This window comes from Aquarana catesbeiana, linkage group LG08, assembly GCF_042186555.1.
Source record: "Aquarana catesbeiana isolate 2022-GZ linkage group LG08, ASM4218655v1, whole genome shotgun sequence".
NCBI lineage: Eukaryota > Metazoa > Chordata > Amphibia > Anura > Ranidae > Aquarana > Aquarana catesbeiana.
This window is the reverse complement of record NC_133331.1, coordinates 74,477,716-74,493,212: the sequence shown is the minus strand read 5'-3', so window position 1 is coordinate 74,493,212 and position 15,497 is coordinate 74,477,716. Positions and strand designations below refer to the sequence as shown.

The window sequence follows — 15,497 nt, the reverse complement described above, 5'->3', positions numbered from 1 at the left end:
CAAGGTGGGGATGTGGAACAGCAGGTCAGATGAAGAGGTGAAGTTACAGACTGATAAATAATGAAGCTATGCACATGTTATCATGCTACATTAGGATTCTAGGAAGCAGATCCTGGATGTACGATGTACAACCAGTAAGGATACAATAAAAACGATAGATACTCATATAAAAAAGAGCTCTGTTCTCTGTCCCTCCTCAAGGACACCTGTGCATATGGCTCTGCATTTAGCAAGTGTTTTGCTCCCTACTGAACTACAGGTCTGACACAGCAGGGAGTGTGGTGGACCTCTGCAGAGAAACCACTGCTTCCATATAGAGAGCAAAGGTCCTTCTATGCAACATACTGCCAGGGGACATTTTATTTTAATCAGGTTGTGGCTGCTTTCTATGGAAAACCAACTGTAAGATTTTGCATCTGGAATCTTGGTTTAATGCACCTGGAATGTATTTAGTTCAGCCTTTCTCCACATTTTTACCTCAGGGAAATCCCCGAAATAGGTCTCAGGAAACCCCTGCTAAAATCATTTTACTGGGGGCAGTGGGCCAAATGGCCCTTACATTGGTGGTCAGTGGGAAGAATGCCCTTACATTTGTGGTCAGTGTGAAGAATGCCCTTATATTGGTGATCAGTGGGAAGAATGCCCTTACATTCGTGGTCAACGAGAAGAATGCGCTTACTTTGGAGGTCAATGGGAAGAATGCCCTTACTTTGAAGATCAATGGGAAGAATGCTCTTACACTTGTGGTAACTGGTAAAATCCCTCTTACATTGGAGGTCAGTGGGAAGAATGTCCCTTACCTTGGCGGTTATTGGGAGTAATGGTCTTACATTGGTGGTCATTTGGAAAAATGTCCCTTACACTGGTGGTCACTAGTAAAATTCCCTTTACATTGGTGGTCATTGGGAAGAATGATCTTTACATTGGTTATCAGTGGGAAAAATGCTCCTTACATTGGTGACCAGTGAAAAGAATGCTCCTTACACTGCTGGTCAGTAGGAAGAATGCCCACCTTACAGTGATGGAAAGAAGCTAAAAAGATCATTAGGGGCATTTAGTTGAGTCTACCAAATGGAATTGGACATGAAATTATTTTGATGAAGATATGGAATTTCATCAGATGAGAGGACAATCAGCCACAGCTCAAGAAACCCCTTGCAAAATCAGGAGGAACCCCAGAGTTCCACTGAACACTGGCTAAGTATAGTTCAGTTGGGGTTGAAAAAAAGATCCTCATCCTTAAGCCAAGTTTGAGAATCAAAAGGTAAATCTTTTATCTCCACATAAGCATTAACCAAAACACATTCCTATAATATTGTTACACTGTATTTATGAATAAAATGGTTGCAGACTTCATTCACACATGAGCTTCTCCAGACTGGATTATAGTGGAAGAGCAAGCTTGGGAAGAGTGGAGCTTCTATTTGCTATGCAGGTGCCTAAACCAGAAGGGTGGCTGACATGCTAGATATGTGGCTATTAGAACAAGCATGCAGTCTGAACTCCTGAGTGGCATGATTGCTGAAAATCAAAAGGTATTAAAGGTGCTGGATCTGTATGGCAGCCAGGGGACTAGCAGTTTTCGAAGGATTCGAAGAATGGTAGCCTCCATCTTTCTTCACAAAGGGATAGAAAATCAGGAATGTTCACCCTATATATATACCAAAATGATTTGAGCATTAAACATTCTTACTTTATCCATACTGACTGAAATCCCTGAGCGATATAAGAAACTAGTATGTGGTCCAGCTTGTCAGCTGCCATGCAAAATCAAAATAGCTATTTCGGTTGGACTTGGCATTTAAGACCAATTGAATCCTGTCTCTACACTTCCCCATTCTTGTTAAAAAAGGAGACATGTGAAAGAAATGAAGTGCAGGTTGGCCCCGCACAGAGAACTGTACTGTACATTAAACTGAGATTGTTCCCAACACTGATCCTGTGTTAAAGGACTTCAAGGATGTATGAGAGAAGAAGACACCACGGTGGTCCGGTTATGTGAGCAGAGCCAAGTCACGTCTGTTACCTTCCTCCGAGTTAGTTTTAGGTGTGTACCTTGCAGTGTGTAGACTGGGGTCTCAGGTTTGAGGAAACCTCATTGACCACTGCAATGCTTCCTACAGTCCCAGAAGGTCAAAGGCTTCATGCAGATCTTCCATATCATAGGGAGGCTGTGAGTAGCAGAGACAAAATGAAGCACAATGTGAGCAAGACAAGAAAATGCTTCACCAGAAAAGTCTTATTTACTATAAGGGCCAGTGTGGACCAGCTTTGGGCTGGTGTGGATGGAATCACCATGGAATCATTTTGAGATGCCGCTGAGATTATTTTTCGAACTCATTGGCAGGTGACTTACAGTTGACCTCTTTCTGACCTGCATTTGACCTACTTCAAGAGGGTTTTGCATTGCCATAGACTTGTATTGGAATTCAAAACTCAAACAAAAGCCTATCAATGCAAGAAAGGGATCAACCTAACAGTGGTGACCCCACTGAAAGAAAGCAAGAGAAATAATGGTTGGTTGTCTATCTATCATTTGGCAGTTAAACCCTTGTGTTCAATTCCAAAATGATTCTTTGTAGCCATAGACTTGTGTTGGCATACAAGAATAAGATCAACCTAATAATAACCCCACTGGAAGAAAGTAAGAGAAATAATTGGTTGGTTATCTATCTATCTATCTATCTATCTATCTATCTATCTATCTATCTATCTATCTATCTATCTATCTATCTATCTATCTATCTATCTATCTAACTATCTATCTATCATCAATGTATCTTTTGGCAGTTTAAACCTTGTGTTCAGTTCCAAAATGACTTATGATTAAATACAATATCTTTATTTTCAAGCACTGTTTTTTTAATCTGCTTACACGCACCTCTAGAATACGCCTCAATTTTCTTGACAATCGGACAGAGTTCTCATGCAGTCCATCCCAAGCCTCGAATCTCCGCTCTCGGTTCTCTACGAAAGTGTTCCAACAATAGAAATAATCTGTAAAGAAATATACATTCATATTCTTGTTATTACCTTTGTTCAAGTATAATCTGATTAATTATGGTATTTGCCTAATGCATGACACTGAAGAATACTCATGCTATTCACTAAGAAGTGGTTGGGCAACACACTGCTTAAGAAGGTGACCTCTAACACAAGTAGAATTGTACCTACTGGATCTTCCAGGATTTACAGGATTCCCAGGACCTCCAGTACTCACAGAATCCCTGCCAGGTCTTCTAGGATTCCTAGGATCTGCAGTACTCACAGAATCCCTGCCAGGAATTCCAGGATTCCTAGGATCTCTAGTACTTACAGGATCCTGGCCAGGTCTTCCAGGATTCTGAGGAGTTCTAGTACTCACAGAATCCCTGCCACGTCTTCCAGGATTCCTAGGATCTCCAGTACTCACAGAATCCCTGCCAGGAATTCCAGGATTCCTAGGATCTCTAGTACTTACAGCAGTGGTTCTCAACTCCTGTCCTCAGGACCCACTAACAGGCCAGATTTTAAGTATTACCTTGGGGAGATGCAGACTAGAATCCTGCAATCACTGAGCAGCAAAATGATATCACCTGTGATGTATTTCAGTTATCTTGCAAACCTGGCCTGTTAGTGGGTCCTGAGGACTGGAGTTGAGAACCACTGACTTACAGGATCCTGGCCAGGTCTTCCAGGATTCTTAGGAGTTCTAGTACTCACAGAATCCCTGCCAGGTCTTCCATGATTCCTAGGATTTCTAGTACTCACTGAATCCCTGCCAGGTCTTCCAGTATTCCTAGCATCTCTAGTACTCACTGAATCTCTGCCAGGTCTTCCAGGATTCCTGGGATATCTAGTACTCACAGAATCCCTGCCAGGTCTTTCAGGATTCCTAGGATCCCTAGTACTCACAGAATCCCTGCCAGGACTTCTAGGATTCCCAGGATCTTCGGCACTCACAGACTCCCTACTAGGTCTTCCAGGATTCCTAGGATCTCCAGTACTCACAGAATCTCTGTCAGGTCTTTCAGGATTCATAGGATCTCTAGTACTCACAGAATCCCTGCCAGGTCTTCCAGGATTCGCAGGATCTACAGCACTCACAGACTCCCTACTAGTTCTTCCAGGATTCCTAGGATCTCTAGTACTCACAGAATCCCTGCCAGGTCTTCCAGGATTCCCAGGATCTTCAGCACTCACAGACTCCCTACTAGGTCTTTCAGGATTCCTAGGATCTCTAGTACCTACAGAATCCCTGTCGGGTCTTCCAGTATTCCTAAGCTCTCCAGTACTCACAGAATTTGGGTTTTCCAGGATTTTCAGGATTGTGCAGACCTCCACTACCTCTAGGACTTCCAGAAGGGTATTTAGGCTTCAGCCTTTGAAGTGGCTGGTACTACATTGTTAACTGAGAGGTAAAGCACAATACTTGCCTGCCAGTTGCCTGACTGTTGCTGACCCGGATTGACCCAAAACTCTCTTGCTTGCTACCTGCCAAGATCCCTGCCTGAACCTGACTACTCTCTTGCCTGTTGCCTGAGTTGACCTCCACCTGGACCTGACTTCTCTCTTGCCTGCCACCTGCCAAGCCCACTCTGTCTGCAGCCCTGTGCAAAATCTCTGCACCATGGCCTTTCCCTTCCAGGTATGGTGGGGAGATCCTAGGAAAAATGGGACCACTAGGGTTACCATCTCCATTATCAGGAGCTCTGGTGAAGCCCAATTGCCTCTGCCAGAAAACTCAACGTGATTTGAAAATTGTAAGTAAGTTTCATAGATACATCTTGTATTATATTGTCATTAGTAAAATAAAGATTTTAAACAAGTGATAAAAAAAATATATAAAATATCAAAAAAAAGGAAGTGAAATAAACGATCTACAATTGTACTTTTTTCAGTCCATTACCTTTATAGCTCATGACTGCCAGTCGCACCCCAGCCTGCTGCAGTTTTCGCAGAGCTTCTGGTTCTGCATTTTGTTCTTCGCAGAAGTAAAGTCTTGCTGAGAAGATGCGCAGGCTCAGGTTGGGATGGTTAAGTAGGAAGTTGGCGATGCGCCGAGCGCAGTCACAGCACGGGCTCCACGAACTGAACCAGGTGACTCTGAACAGCCTGTTTGGGTCATGCCCCAACCAGATCGCCAGGTAGCGCAGAAACAGGATCTCTGCATGGCAACCGCTCCGATTGCGCAGGTAGCCAAAATCCATGGCGGTGGACACGGAGCTGTAGCGCCTTTTGACTAAGTAGCACAGATATGTTTCATGGCGGCCTCGTGCCCAGCGCAGATTCTTATAATTGTACAGGAACTTATTACGCTTGAGGAAGACGCTGGAGGGAAACAAGTGAAAGAGTCAGTTACCAAAAAATGTAAAAAAATTTCTAGAGACAAATTGGGTTTAATTAAATTCTAGATTTTGGTCTGGATTGAGGATCTAAGTGTGGAGGTTTTGTGGGGTTGATGTGATATGATATGATATCCATTAGCTTTCTGGTGAGTGTATGGTGGTGGAGGATTTACACAGTATGCACAATGTATTACCTACTGAACTGAGAATCACTATTATTGGAGGCCTTAAGTGGATACCCTTTGATTTTTGGGACATTTATTGGACTTTCTGTATGTTTAATAGTACTGGCACTTTATGTTTCTTTTAGTGGCACTTCTATAAGTTTTTCCATATAGATTGATGTATTTTTTTACTCTTTATGTATATATACACTAAATATACACTATATTTCCAAAAGTATTGGGACACCTGCCTTTATACGCACATGAATTTTAATGGCATTCCGGTCTTATGCCCCGTACACGCGGTCGGACATTGATCGGACATTCCGACAACAAAATCCTAGGATTTTTTCCGACGGATGTTGGCTCAAACTTGTCTTGCATACACACGGTCACACAAAGTTGTCGGAAAATCCGATCGTTCTGAACGCGGTGACGTAAAACACGTACGTCGGGACTATAACGGGGCAGTAGCCAATAGCTTTCATCTCTTTATTTATTCTGAGCATGCGTGGCACTTTGTGCGTCGGATTTGTGTACACACGATCGGAAATTCCGACAACGGATTTTGTTGTCGGAAAATTTTATAGCCTGCTCTCAAACTTTGTGTGTCGAAAATTCCTAAGGAAAATGTGTGATGGAGCCTACACACAGTCGGAATTTCCGACAACAAGGTCCTATCACACATTTTCCGTCGGAAAATCAGACCGTGTGTACGGGGCATTAGTCCGTAGGGTTCAATATTGCGTTGGCCCACCCTTTGCAGCTATAACAGCTTCAACTCTTCTGAGAAGGCTGTCCACAAGGTTTAGGGGTGTGTCTATGGGAATGTTTGTCCATTCTTCCAAAAGTGCATTTGTGAGGTCAGTCTCTGATGTTGGACGAGAAGGCCTGGCTCACAGTCTCCACCCGAATTAATCCCAAAGGTGTTCTATCGGGTTGAGGTCAGGACTCTGTGTAGGCCAGTCAAGTTCCCCAACCCCAAACTTGCTCATCCATGCTATATAGCCAAAAGTATTGGGCCACGCCTCCAAATAAATTGGTGGAGGGGGGATTATGGTGTAGGGTTGTTTTTCAAGGGTTAAACTTGGCCCCTAAGTTCCAGTGAAGGGAACTCTTAAGGCGTCAGCATACCAAGACATTTTAGACAATTTCATTCTCCCAACTTTGTGGGAACAGTTTGGGGATGGCTCCTTCCTGTTCCAACATGACTGCATACCAGTGCACAAAGCAAGGTCCATGGATGACAGAGATGAGTGACTTTGGGGTGGAGGAACTTGACTGGCCTGCACAGAGTCCGGACCTCAACCCAATAGAACAAATTTGGGTTGAATTAGAGCAGAGACTGGGAGCCAGGCCTTCTCATCCAAACATCAGTGCCTGACCTCACACACTTCTAAACCTTGTGGACAGCCTTAGCAGAAGAGTTGAAGCTGTTGTAGCTGCAAAGGGTGGGCCAACGCAATATTGAACCCTACGGACTAAGACTGGGATACCATTAAAGTTCATGTGTGTGTAAAGACAGGCGTTTCAATACTTTTGGCAATATAGCGTATCTTTATGCACTTTTTGATTGTATGTATTCTTGATGCACTTTATGTTTATAACCTTATGAACATAAGTGTGTGCAGGGGGTGTGCCAGGTGTGCCTGAGCACACCCTAATCACTATGTGCAGTGCTGATTCCCCCTACTGCCCAGGCCCCCCCTCCCTTTGTTGGCCCCTCCGCCCTGCAGTGCTGCTGGCTTCCCTCCCCCCCCCCCCTCCTGGTTGCTGGCTCCCTTCTTTTCTAAATGAACACATTCACTGACTGTGCCCATTCATAACTGAAGCATAGTAAACTGTGATCACTATGCTTTGTTTTGTAAATTAATAGGAAGCCACTCAGCACATTCATTCACTGTCCAATGTAGCTGAGGCTGCAGCAACAGGCATGTGTGTTTGAGCTTTGGGGTGCACACCCTAATGCAATAGGCTGCACACACCTATACTTATGAACTTCTTTTGATGCACTTTTTTTAAGCGCTGCACTTTTTTTTGGTTTATTTTGATTATTAGGCTGGTAACCCTTTTTTTGTGCAAGCTGCTTTCATTCTCTTATCACTCACTGTATTTTGCTTTTGAGGTTTAATTCAATTCTGTTTTGAATCTCCTTACTTCTCTGTGTTTCTCTATGCAATGCAGGCAGATCACGGCTGCTGGGAGGGGTCAGCAGGATGCTGTACATAGCTTCCTAAAAAACATCCCAGCACCCTTCCTCAGTACTCGTCTCAAGTGCCCTCAGTCCTGATGCAAGCAGTAGGTGGCTCCTGGGAGGAGTTATGCAAATAACAAAATGCCTTGATGGGCAGAGGTCAGTCTGGAGGAATGGGTGTTCCTAGGCAGGCTGTATTTGCATACAGAACACCCTAGGTAAAACTTCTATTACAACATGTATTACTGAGCCTCTATCATTGAAAGAACTGAAATCTGATGACGGAAAGGGGCGAGCCAGGGACAGGTAGGTGGAAAGGGCTAGAGCAGGGGTAGGCAACCTTTCGAGCACAGTGTGCCGAAAAAATGTTGAGCGTGCCGATTTTAAAACAAAAAAATCAACTGTCAACTTCACACTCTCAGTCACGAAAAGGATTTTTTATTTTTTTCTGTTTCACCACTGTACCCCCCTGCACATCTGCCCCACCACTGTACCCCCTGCACATCTGCCCCACCACTGTACCCCCTGCACATCTGCCCCACCACTGTAACCCCTGCACATATGCCCCATCACTGTACCCCCTGCACATCTGTCCCGCCACTATAACCCCCTGCACATCTGCCCCACCACTGTACCCCCTGCACATCTGCCCCACCACTGTAACCCCTGCACATATGCCCCATCACTGTACCCCCTGCACATCTGTCCCGCCACTATAACCCCCTGCACATCTGCCCCACCTCTATACCCCATGCTTATCTGTCCCACCACTGTACCCCCTGCACATCTGCCCCACCACTGTACCCCCTGCACATCTGCCCCATCACTGTACCCCCTGCACATATGCCCCACCACTGTACCCCCTGCACATCTGCCCCACCACTGTACCCCCTGCACATCTGCCCCATCACTGTACCCCCTGCACATATGCCCCATCACTGTACCCCCTGCACATATGCCCCATCACTGTACCCCCTGCACATATGCCCCACCACTGTACCCTCTGCAGATCTGTCCCGCCACTATAACCCTCTGCACATCTGCCCCACCTCTATACCCCATGCTTATCTGTCCCACCACTGTAACCCCCTGCACATGTTCCCCACCTCTGTACCCCCCCTGCACATCTGCCCCACCTCTGTACCCCCCTGCTTATCTGTCCCATCACTGTAACCCCCTGTACATCTGTCCCACCACTGTAACCCCCTAATCATCTGTCCCACCAATGTACCTCCTTTCACATCTGCCCCACCGCTGTAACCCCGTGCTCTTCTGTCCCATCACTGAACCCCCTTCTCATCTGCCCAACACAGAACCCCCCTGCTCATCTTTCCCACCACTGTAACCCCCCATACCACACTGCTCTTCTGGCCCACCATTGTAACCCCCTGCTCATCTGCCCCATCAATGTACCCTCCTGCTTTTCTGTCCCACCGCTGAACCCCCTTCTCATCCCTCCCACCACTGTACCTCCTGCACATCTGCCCCCACCACTGTACCCCCTTGCTCTTCTGTCCCACCACTGTAACCCCCCTGCTCATCTGCTCCATCAATGTACCCCTTTTCTCATCTGCCCCACCACTGTACCTCCCTGCACATCTGTTTCACTGCTGTATCCCCATGCTCTTCTGCCTGACTACTGAATCACCTTCTCATCTGCCCCACCACTGTAACCCACTTTCTCATCTGCCCCACCACTGTACCCCGCTTTCTCATCTGCCCCACCACTGTACCCCGCTTTCTCATCTGCCCCACCACTGTACCCCCTGCTCATCTGTCTCACCACTGTAACCCCCCCTGCTCTTCTGTCCCACTGTTGACCTGACCTACGTGACCCACACATCCCGTGGTCCTGGCATTGGACCAGTGGGATGTCCATCATAGGCTCTGCAGGCTCCAGAAGGCGGAACCTGCTATGTCACTCGGCCGGGCTCGGAATCAGATCGGTCCCCATTCGGGCTTGGGGCTAATATTAGAGTTGTGAATGCCTGAGACCCAGGGCTTTTTGGGGGCCCACTCGGGGCTCCAGCCCCCCTCAACCACCCCTCCCAACGTTTCCTCCTGCTTGCCTGCTCCACCGCTGTACCCTCTTCTCATCTATGATATGTGTGATATGCAGAGTGATGAAAGGAAGCAGAGATGAGACACATCTACCTGTCCTGGGACAATCATCCTGCTGATCCACCTCTCGCATCCAGCCCACATGCTTGTATGTGATGTATGTGATATATGTGATGTATGTGATGTATGTGATATATGTGATGTATGTGATGTATGTGATATATGTGATGTCACATACAAGCATCTGGAATGGATGTGCAATGATGATCTCAGGTCAGGGGCATTTTCTGAAAGCAGTGGGCCTGTGTCCAGGATCATAAGTTGGGCCCCCGCAGCTGAGAAAAAGTGCGACGCAGTGCAAACTTTGGGTGTGATTTTCATTGCACTGAATACTGGCTGTGGCTTAAAGTGACACAGAGTGCCGGGGTTCAGTAGAAAGTGACACAAAGGTTCTGGAATAATTTCAACAATGTTTCCAGAAGCTCAACAGTAATTTCACAAACTGTCACCTGGTTGTGGTTTTCTCAATCAGTGAAATCTCTTCTTTCTGAGATTGGTAGTGGCAACCAAGCAAGGCATCTTCCACCAGATGGTGGACGGGGCTAGCAGGACTGTGATTGGCTTTAACAGTGACCAATGACAGTCCTCCTCCTCCTAGAAACAGGGACCCCCCCCCCCCCCCAGCAGAACTGCACCCAATCTCTTCCCTATCACAAAAGCACAAAAGCTGACGATCGCAGCTACAGCAAAGTTAGAGACCCAAACAATGTTTCCCATCTTTTACAATGTGTGGGGGCACAATGCCTCCCCCTCTGTACAGGTGCGGTGTGGGGAACTCTGAAATTGGAATGTATTAGTGTCTTACTGACACTTCCCTGCACTGCTCTGCTGATAGGGAGGGAGTTGAGTGCCAGAAAAAGAGGCTTTGCGTGCCGCTTGCGGCACCTATGCCGGGGGTTGGATGATGCTGGGCTAGATGATGCTGGATGTCCTTCAGCCAGGAAATGAGACAGGCTCTATCACATTTGTTACAGATTCCATTTAGAGAAGCTCACAGTGTGCAGTGAAATCATTTCAGTCCAGGAGAGGAGCTGGTACAACTGTGCAAGACTGAAGGGAGTTCAGGAGCCAGGCTTAAATTCCCTCTATTTAGAAGGTGAGCAATCACTGCTTTAAAGCCTTTACGTGCATAAAGAATTTCAGAGAGTTTCAGAATTACATAAAAAATCCATACCCACCACCTGCAAATAATGGAGATTCTTTATTAGCAAACTTTTTTCAAAGAGGAAATAAAAATAATGATACAGCATTTCCTGTATAACATCTGATACACCACAGGAACGTGATCAGGCTCCCTCGGGGAACCGAAATTACATGAATAGTAGTAGATTACTGTACTGTACATCCACAAACCCTTCAATATATAGTACTTTATATTAATTATATGTCTATTATTTATTATATATACTGTATATTAGTAATGTAATGTATTAATCATATAATATATTTATGTAATAATATATAATATAATAAGTTATATATATTTATTTAAATGACATTTTATATTAAATGGATATTATTTTATAATAATTCTTTGTCTATTATAAATAAATATATTAGTAGTGTAATGTATTAATTATATTAAGTTCATATAATATATAATCATTTAATATATTGTTATCATAATTTATATATTAATATAAAACAAAATGTATATTAAATGTATATGTTTTAATAGTTATATTTACTTTCTGTAATCATTATGCTCAGGAGTAAAAAAACATTTTTAAAAAGTATTTCAGGCAGGTACCGTTTTTCCCCGAAAGTAAGACCTACCCTGAAAATAAGACCTACCCTGATTTTCCAGGAGGGCTGCAATATAAGCCCTACCCCGAAAATAAGCCCTAGTTTAACCTCCCTGGCGGTATTCCCGAGTCGATTCATCACAGAGCTGGGCTCCGTTCCCTGCGAGCTTTGCGATGCACGGGGACGGAGAACGGCGCCAAATTCAAAAAGTGAAACACACACAATACATACAGTATACTGTAAACAGATTACATTACTGTATGAAATTATTTCACATCTCCTTTGTCCCTAGTGGTTTGTCCCATGCCCTGCATGTAGTTTTATATTATAAAAACTGTTCTTTCTGCCTGGAAACTAGAGATTGTCCATAGCAACCAAAACCTTCCCTTTACATCAAAAGTGGTTTTAGACCAGCTAGAAAACAGCGATAATAAATTGGAATCACTCGCAGAATTGAGCGATAGTGATTTGTGGGGAAATCCGTCACAAAACACTGAAAAGTAATGACAGCGACAATTCTGCAACTGAGCAAATTTCAGTGTTTTTTATTTGATTAAATTATTGAATAATTTTTATTATTATTATATTATTATTTGGTATAATTATTTATAGTTATTTATTCTATTATAATTTATGATTTTGTGTTTCAAACTTTATCATACCCGGGATGTCTACTAGACTCTTGTTTGGACAGATTAAAGTGAGTTATTCCTAAGAATTACAGGCCTACAATATAAAACACCAAATTTCCATGCAAAATAATGGTACCTCTTTCAGCACCAAAAATCTGAAATAATCATACCGCCAGGGAGGTTAAAGTGGTTGTAAACTGCTAGAATCCTCTCTGTTACAGTATTATATGTAAAAGGTGTGTGTTTCTGTAATCTAATTGAGTAAAATACCTTCTTATAGCATTGCTCGGCGCTCAGCCAACCTCCCGCTGCTCTCCTCCTCTTCTCCCAGCTGTCAGCGGGGTATGTGACACAATTACAGAAACACATACCTTTTACATTATATTCTACTGTAATAGCGAGGATTCTAGCAGTTCACAAGCACTTTTACTCTGTTCACACTGGGGATTAAATGGCAAGCCTTACCCCGAAAATAAGCCCTACTGTGTTTTTGGTTGCGAAAATTCCGGGAAACACAGTATATGCAGCATTGCATATGAATATTTCATATTCACTTATTTCCAACCAGAATATGAAGTTACTGTCCCCTTTTAGACTTTTTATTGTCTATTCTTAACTTCACCCACCCCCACCCCCACCCAAAAAACTCTGTGTACAGAGTTCCGTCATTCAAGCTCTGATACACACACTACTGAATGACTACTGACTGTGGGATTCCTTCTACTTCCCTCCTTTTCGTCTCCTTTCTGTTTGTATGGAGACTCAGTAGGAGACAGACAGTCTGAAAGCAAACAGTTTTGAATGTGCTCTCCCTTTAGAGAACCCAACATTTATTTATATATAGTAGAAAAAAGCAAAACATCATTAACAAAAACCATAATAGTTTTATAGGAGGTGTAATATACTTATAATGCCACATAGATATACATGTGGAATGTACAAAGTTTCAAAAGAACACAAAAAGGATGGAAGATATACAAGTGACACCAGCTGTACTTGTATACAGAAAACCTTCAGCATGAATGGCGTGACGGCGTTTGTAGAATCTTGCGGTATGTAAATGAGGAGGTTTTATGTGTGTGCAGAGTACAGGAGACTAAGTTATACACTAATATGATAGCTATCTATCTATCTATCTATCTATCTATCTATCTATCTCTCACATGTTGGTCTGTTTATCTATCTATTTATCTATCAATAATCTTTCTATATCAATCGATGGGACATTTGTCTACCTAATAAAATAAATAGTTATTAGAAACAAGAAACTAAATCACTTTCTATCTTTCTCTCTTTCTTTCTACCTTTTTATCTTTCTTTCTTTTTCCCTTTTATTCCTTTCTTTTTCCCTTTTATTCCTTTCTTCTTCCCTTTCCGTCTTTCTTTCTACCTATCTCCCTTTCTCTTTTCTTTTCTTTTCTTTTCTTTTCTTTTCTTTTCTTTCTTTCTTTCTCCCTTTCCGTCTTTCTTTCTTTTTTTTCTTTTTCCCTTTCTTTCTTTCTTTCTTTCTTTCTTTCTTTCTTTCTTTCTTTCTTTCTTTCTTTCTTTCTTTCTTTCTTTCTTTCTTTCTTTCTTTCTTTCTTTCTTTCTTTCTTTCTTTCTTTCTTTCTTTCTTTCTTTCTTTCTCCCTGTCATTCTGTCAGGCTACTTTCTTTCATTCATTGATTCTTTTCATAACATGACATCGGTACAGACTATCACTCACTTTCCCTCTCTCTGATGCGGTTTTATGTTACTATGACTCTAATTAGCACCGACATTTGCATAGCAGATTTCAAGATTTCAAAATTTAAACCACAATTGGAAAAAAGCAAATTAAAAATTTAAAAAATTATAAAAAAAACTGTCTTTGCCGGCAGATCTCAGTCTATTCCCTGGCATATGAATGCCCCCTTAGACGTCTTACAGGAATAAATAATTTATATTTTTATAATCAGAGGATAAAATCATTTTGCAACAATGAAAAAAAAATTCTACACCATATAACATATGAAGAAAATTCCCTCTAGAAATCAGCAGCCCCCACATCGTGCAATGATCTGTAAATCTTGGGTTTGAGTCAGTAATGAAATGACTGCGGAGAACCATTCATATAGAATCTACACAATTCGCTCTATTTTGATGGAGGGTTCTGTACAGTAAAGGCTGATTAAGAACAAGAGACACCCACAAGGTAAGTCCTTACCTGTCCATTTTGCTGGCTTCTCGTTGTGATTCTGAGTCAAAACTTCGCCTGCAGCATCATTAAAGTACCCCCTATGACGTCACCCCCCTCCCCCCCCCCTTTGCATGGCGTCACGGTCAACGGTTGTCCAAATTCAAATCTATACAAGGTATACTGATGACTGTTTACTAACCCTCAGTTCCTCAAACAGCATCATTGTAATTCAGAGAAAAACAACACACTTACAAAGATAGAAAAAAAAAAAAAAACAGTTTATCTAAAAATCTGACCTTTTTTTTTAAAGCTGAACTTCTGGCACAAATACTCTTATTTAAATATATTCCTCAATAGCCACAAAGTAAATAAATCCACGTATTGAGCACTAAATGCATTTGCAACCCTGATATTACCTTGTAAAAGTAGCAGTGACATCATCACTGTGCTGTACATAGCCTGTGCAGAGAGCAGAGCTGTAGGAGGGATCCAGCAGGCTCCTCCCACTACAGGTTGCCTGTAGAAATCTACAGGAGGGGGCGGAGACAAGACCAGTCACCTTGCACAAGGAGAGAGAGCTACCATGGCCTGTCTTTAATACAGGAAGCTCCTGTATAAAGACTGTTGGGGGTTATTTACTAAAGGCAAATAGACTGTGAACTTTGCAAGTGCAGCTGCTCTAGAGCTTAGTAAATGAGGTGAAGCTTCACTTTGCAAAGAATACCCAATCACGTGCCTGCACACGATTGGATGATGGAAGTCAGCAGAGCTTCCTCTTAGACATGTGCATCTGAGCCCATTCGCTCCCACGCCGGAGACGCGCACACCCTCTCTGGCTGGGATCTCAGCTCTTGATTGGATAGAGCTGGGGGGCCGAGTCCGGCATGCTGTGTCTATGGACGCAAATGCTGGACTCAGGAGTGCGCCCGCACGTAACCCCCAGGGAGAGAGCTTCTCCTATGGGGTTTGCCGATGCGGGGAGGAGCCGCGAGCGCCGTTGGGAGACCCCAGAAGACGAGGTTCGGGGCCACTCTGTGCAAAACGAACTGCACAGTGGAGGTAAGTATAATATGTTTGTTATTTAAAAAAAAAAAAGGGTTTACAATCCCTTTAATGCATCTATGCGTTAAGATAAAAAAACATCTGTGTGTAGTA

General features: G+C 43.4%; 1 protein-coding gene across 1 annotated transcript; it reads right to left on the bottom strand.

The window, feature by feature from the left end:
* Positions 1–1,131: 1,131 nt before the first annotated feature.
* Positions 1,132–14,396, bottom strand: AICDA (activation induced cytidine deaminase). The gene is made up of 4 exons (XM_073595152.1): positions 14,370–14,396; positions 4,889–5,310; positions 2,882–2,997; positions 1,132–2,171 (listed from the first exon to the last, which is right to left on the bottom strand). The coding sequence occupies exons 1-4, from the start codon at positions 14,375–14,377 to the stop codon at positions 2,118–2,120; spliced, it is 600 nt and encodes a 199-aa protein (XP_073451253.1). The 5' UTR covers positions 14,378–14,396; the 3' UTR covers positions 1,132–2,117.
* Between the last annotated feature and the right edge of the window lie 1,101 nt (positions 14,397–15,497).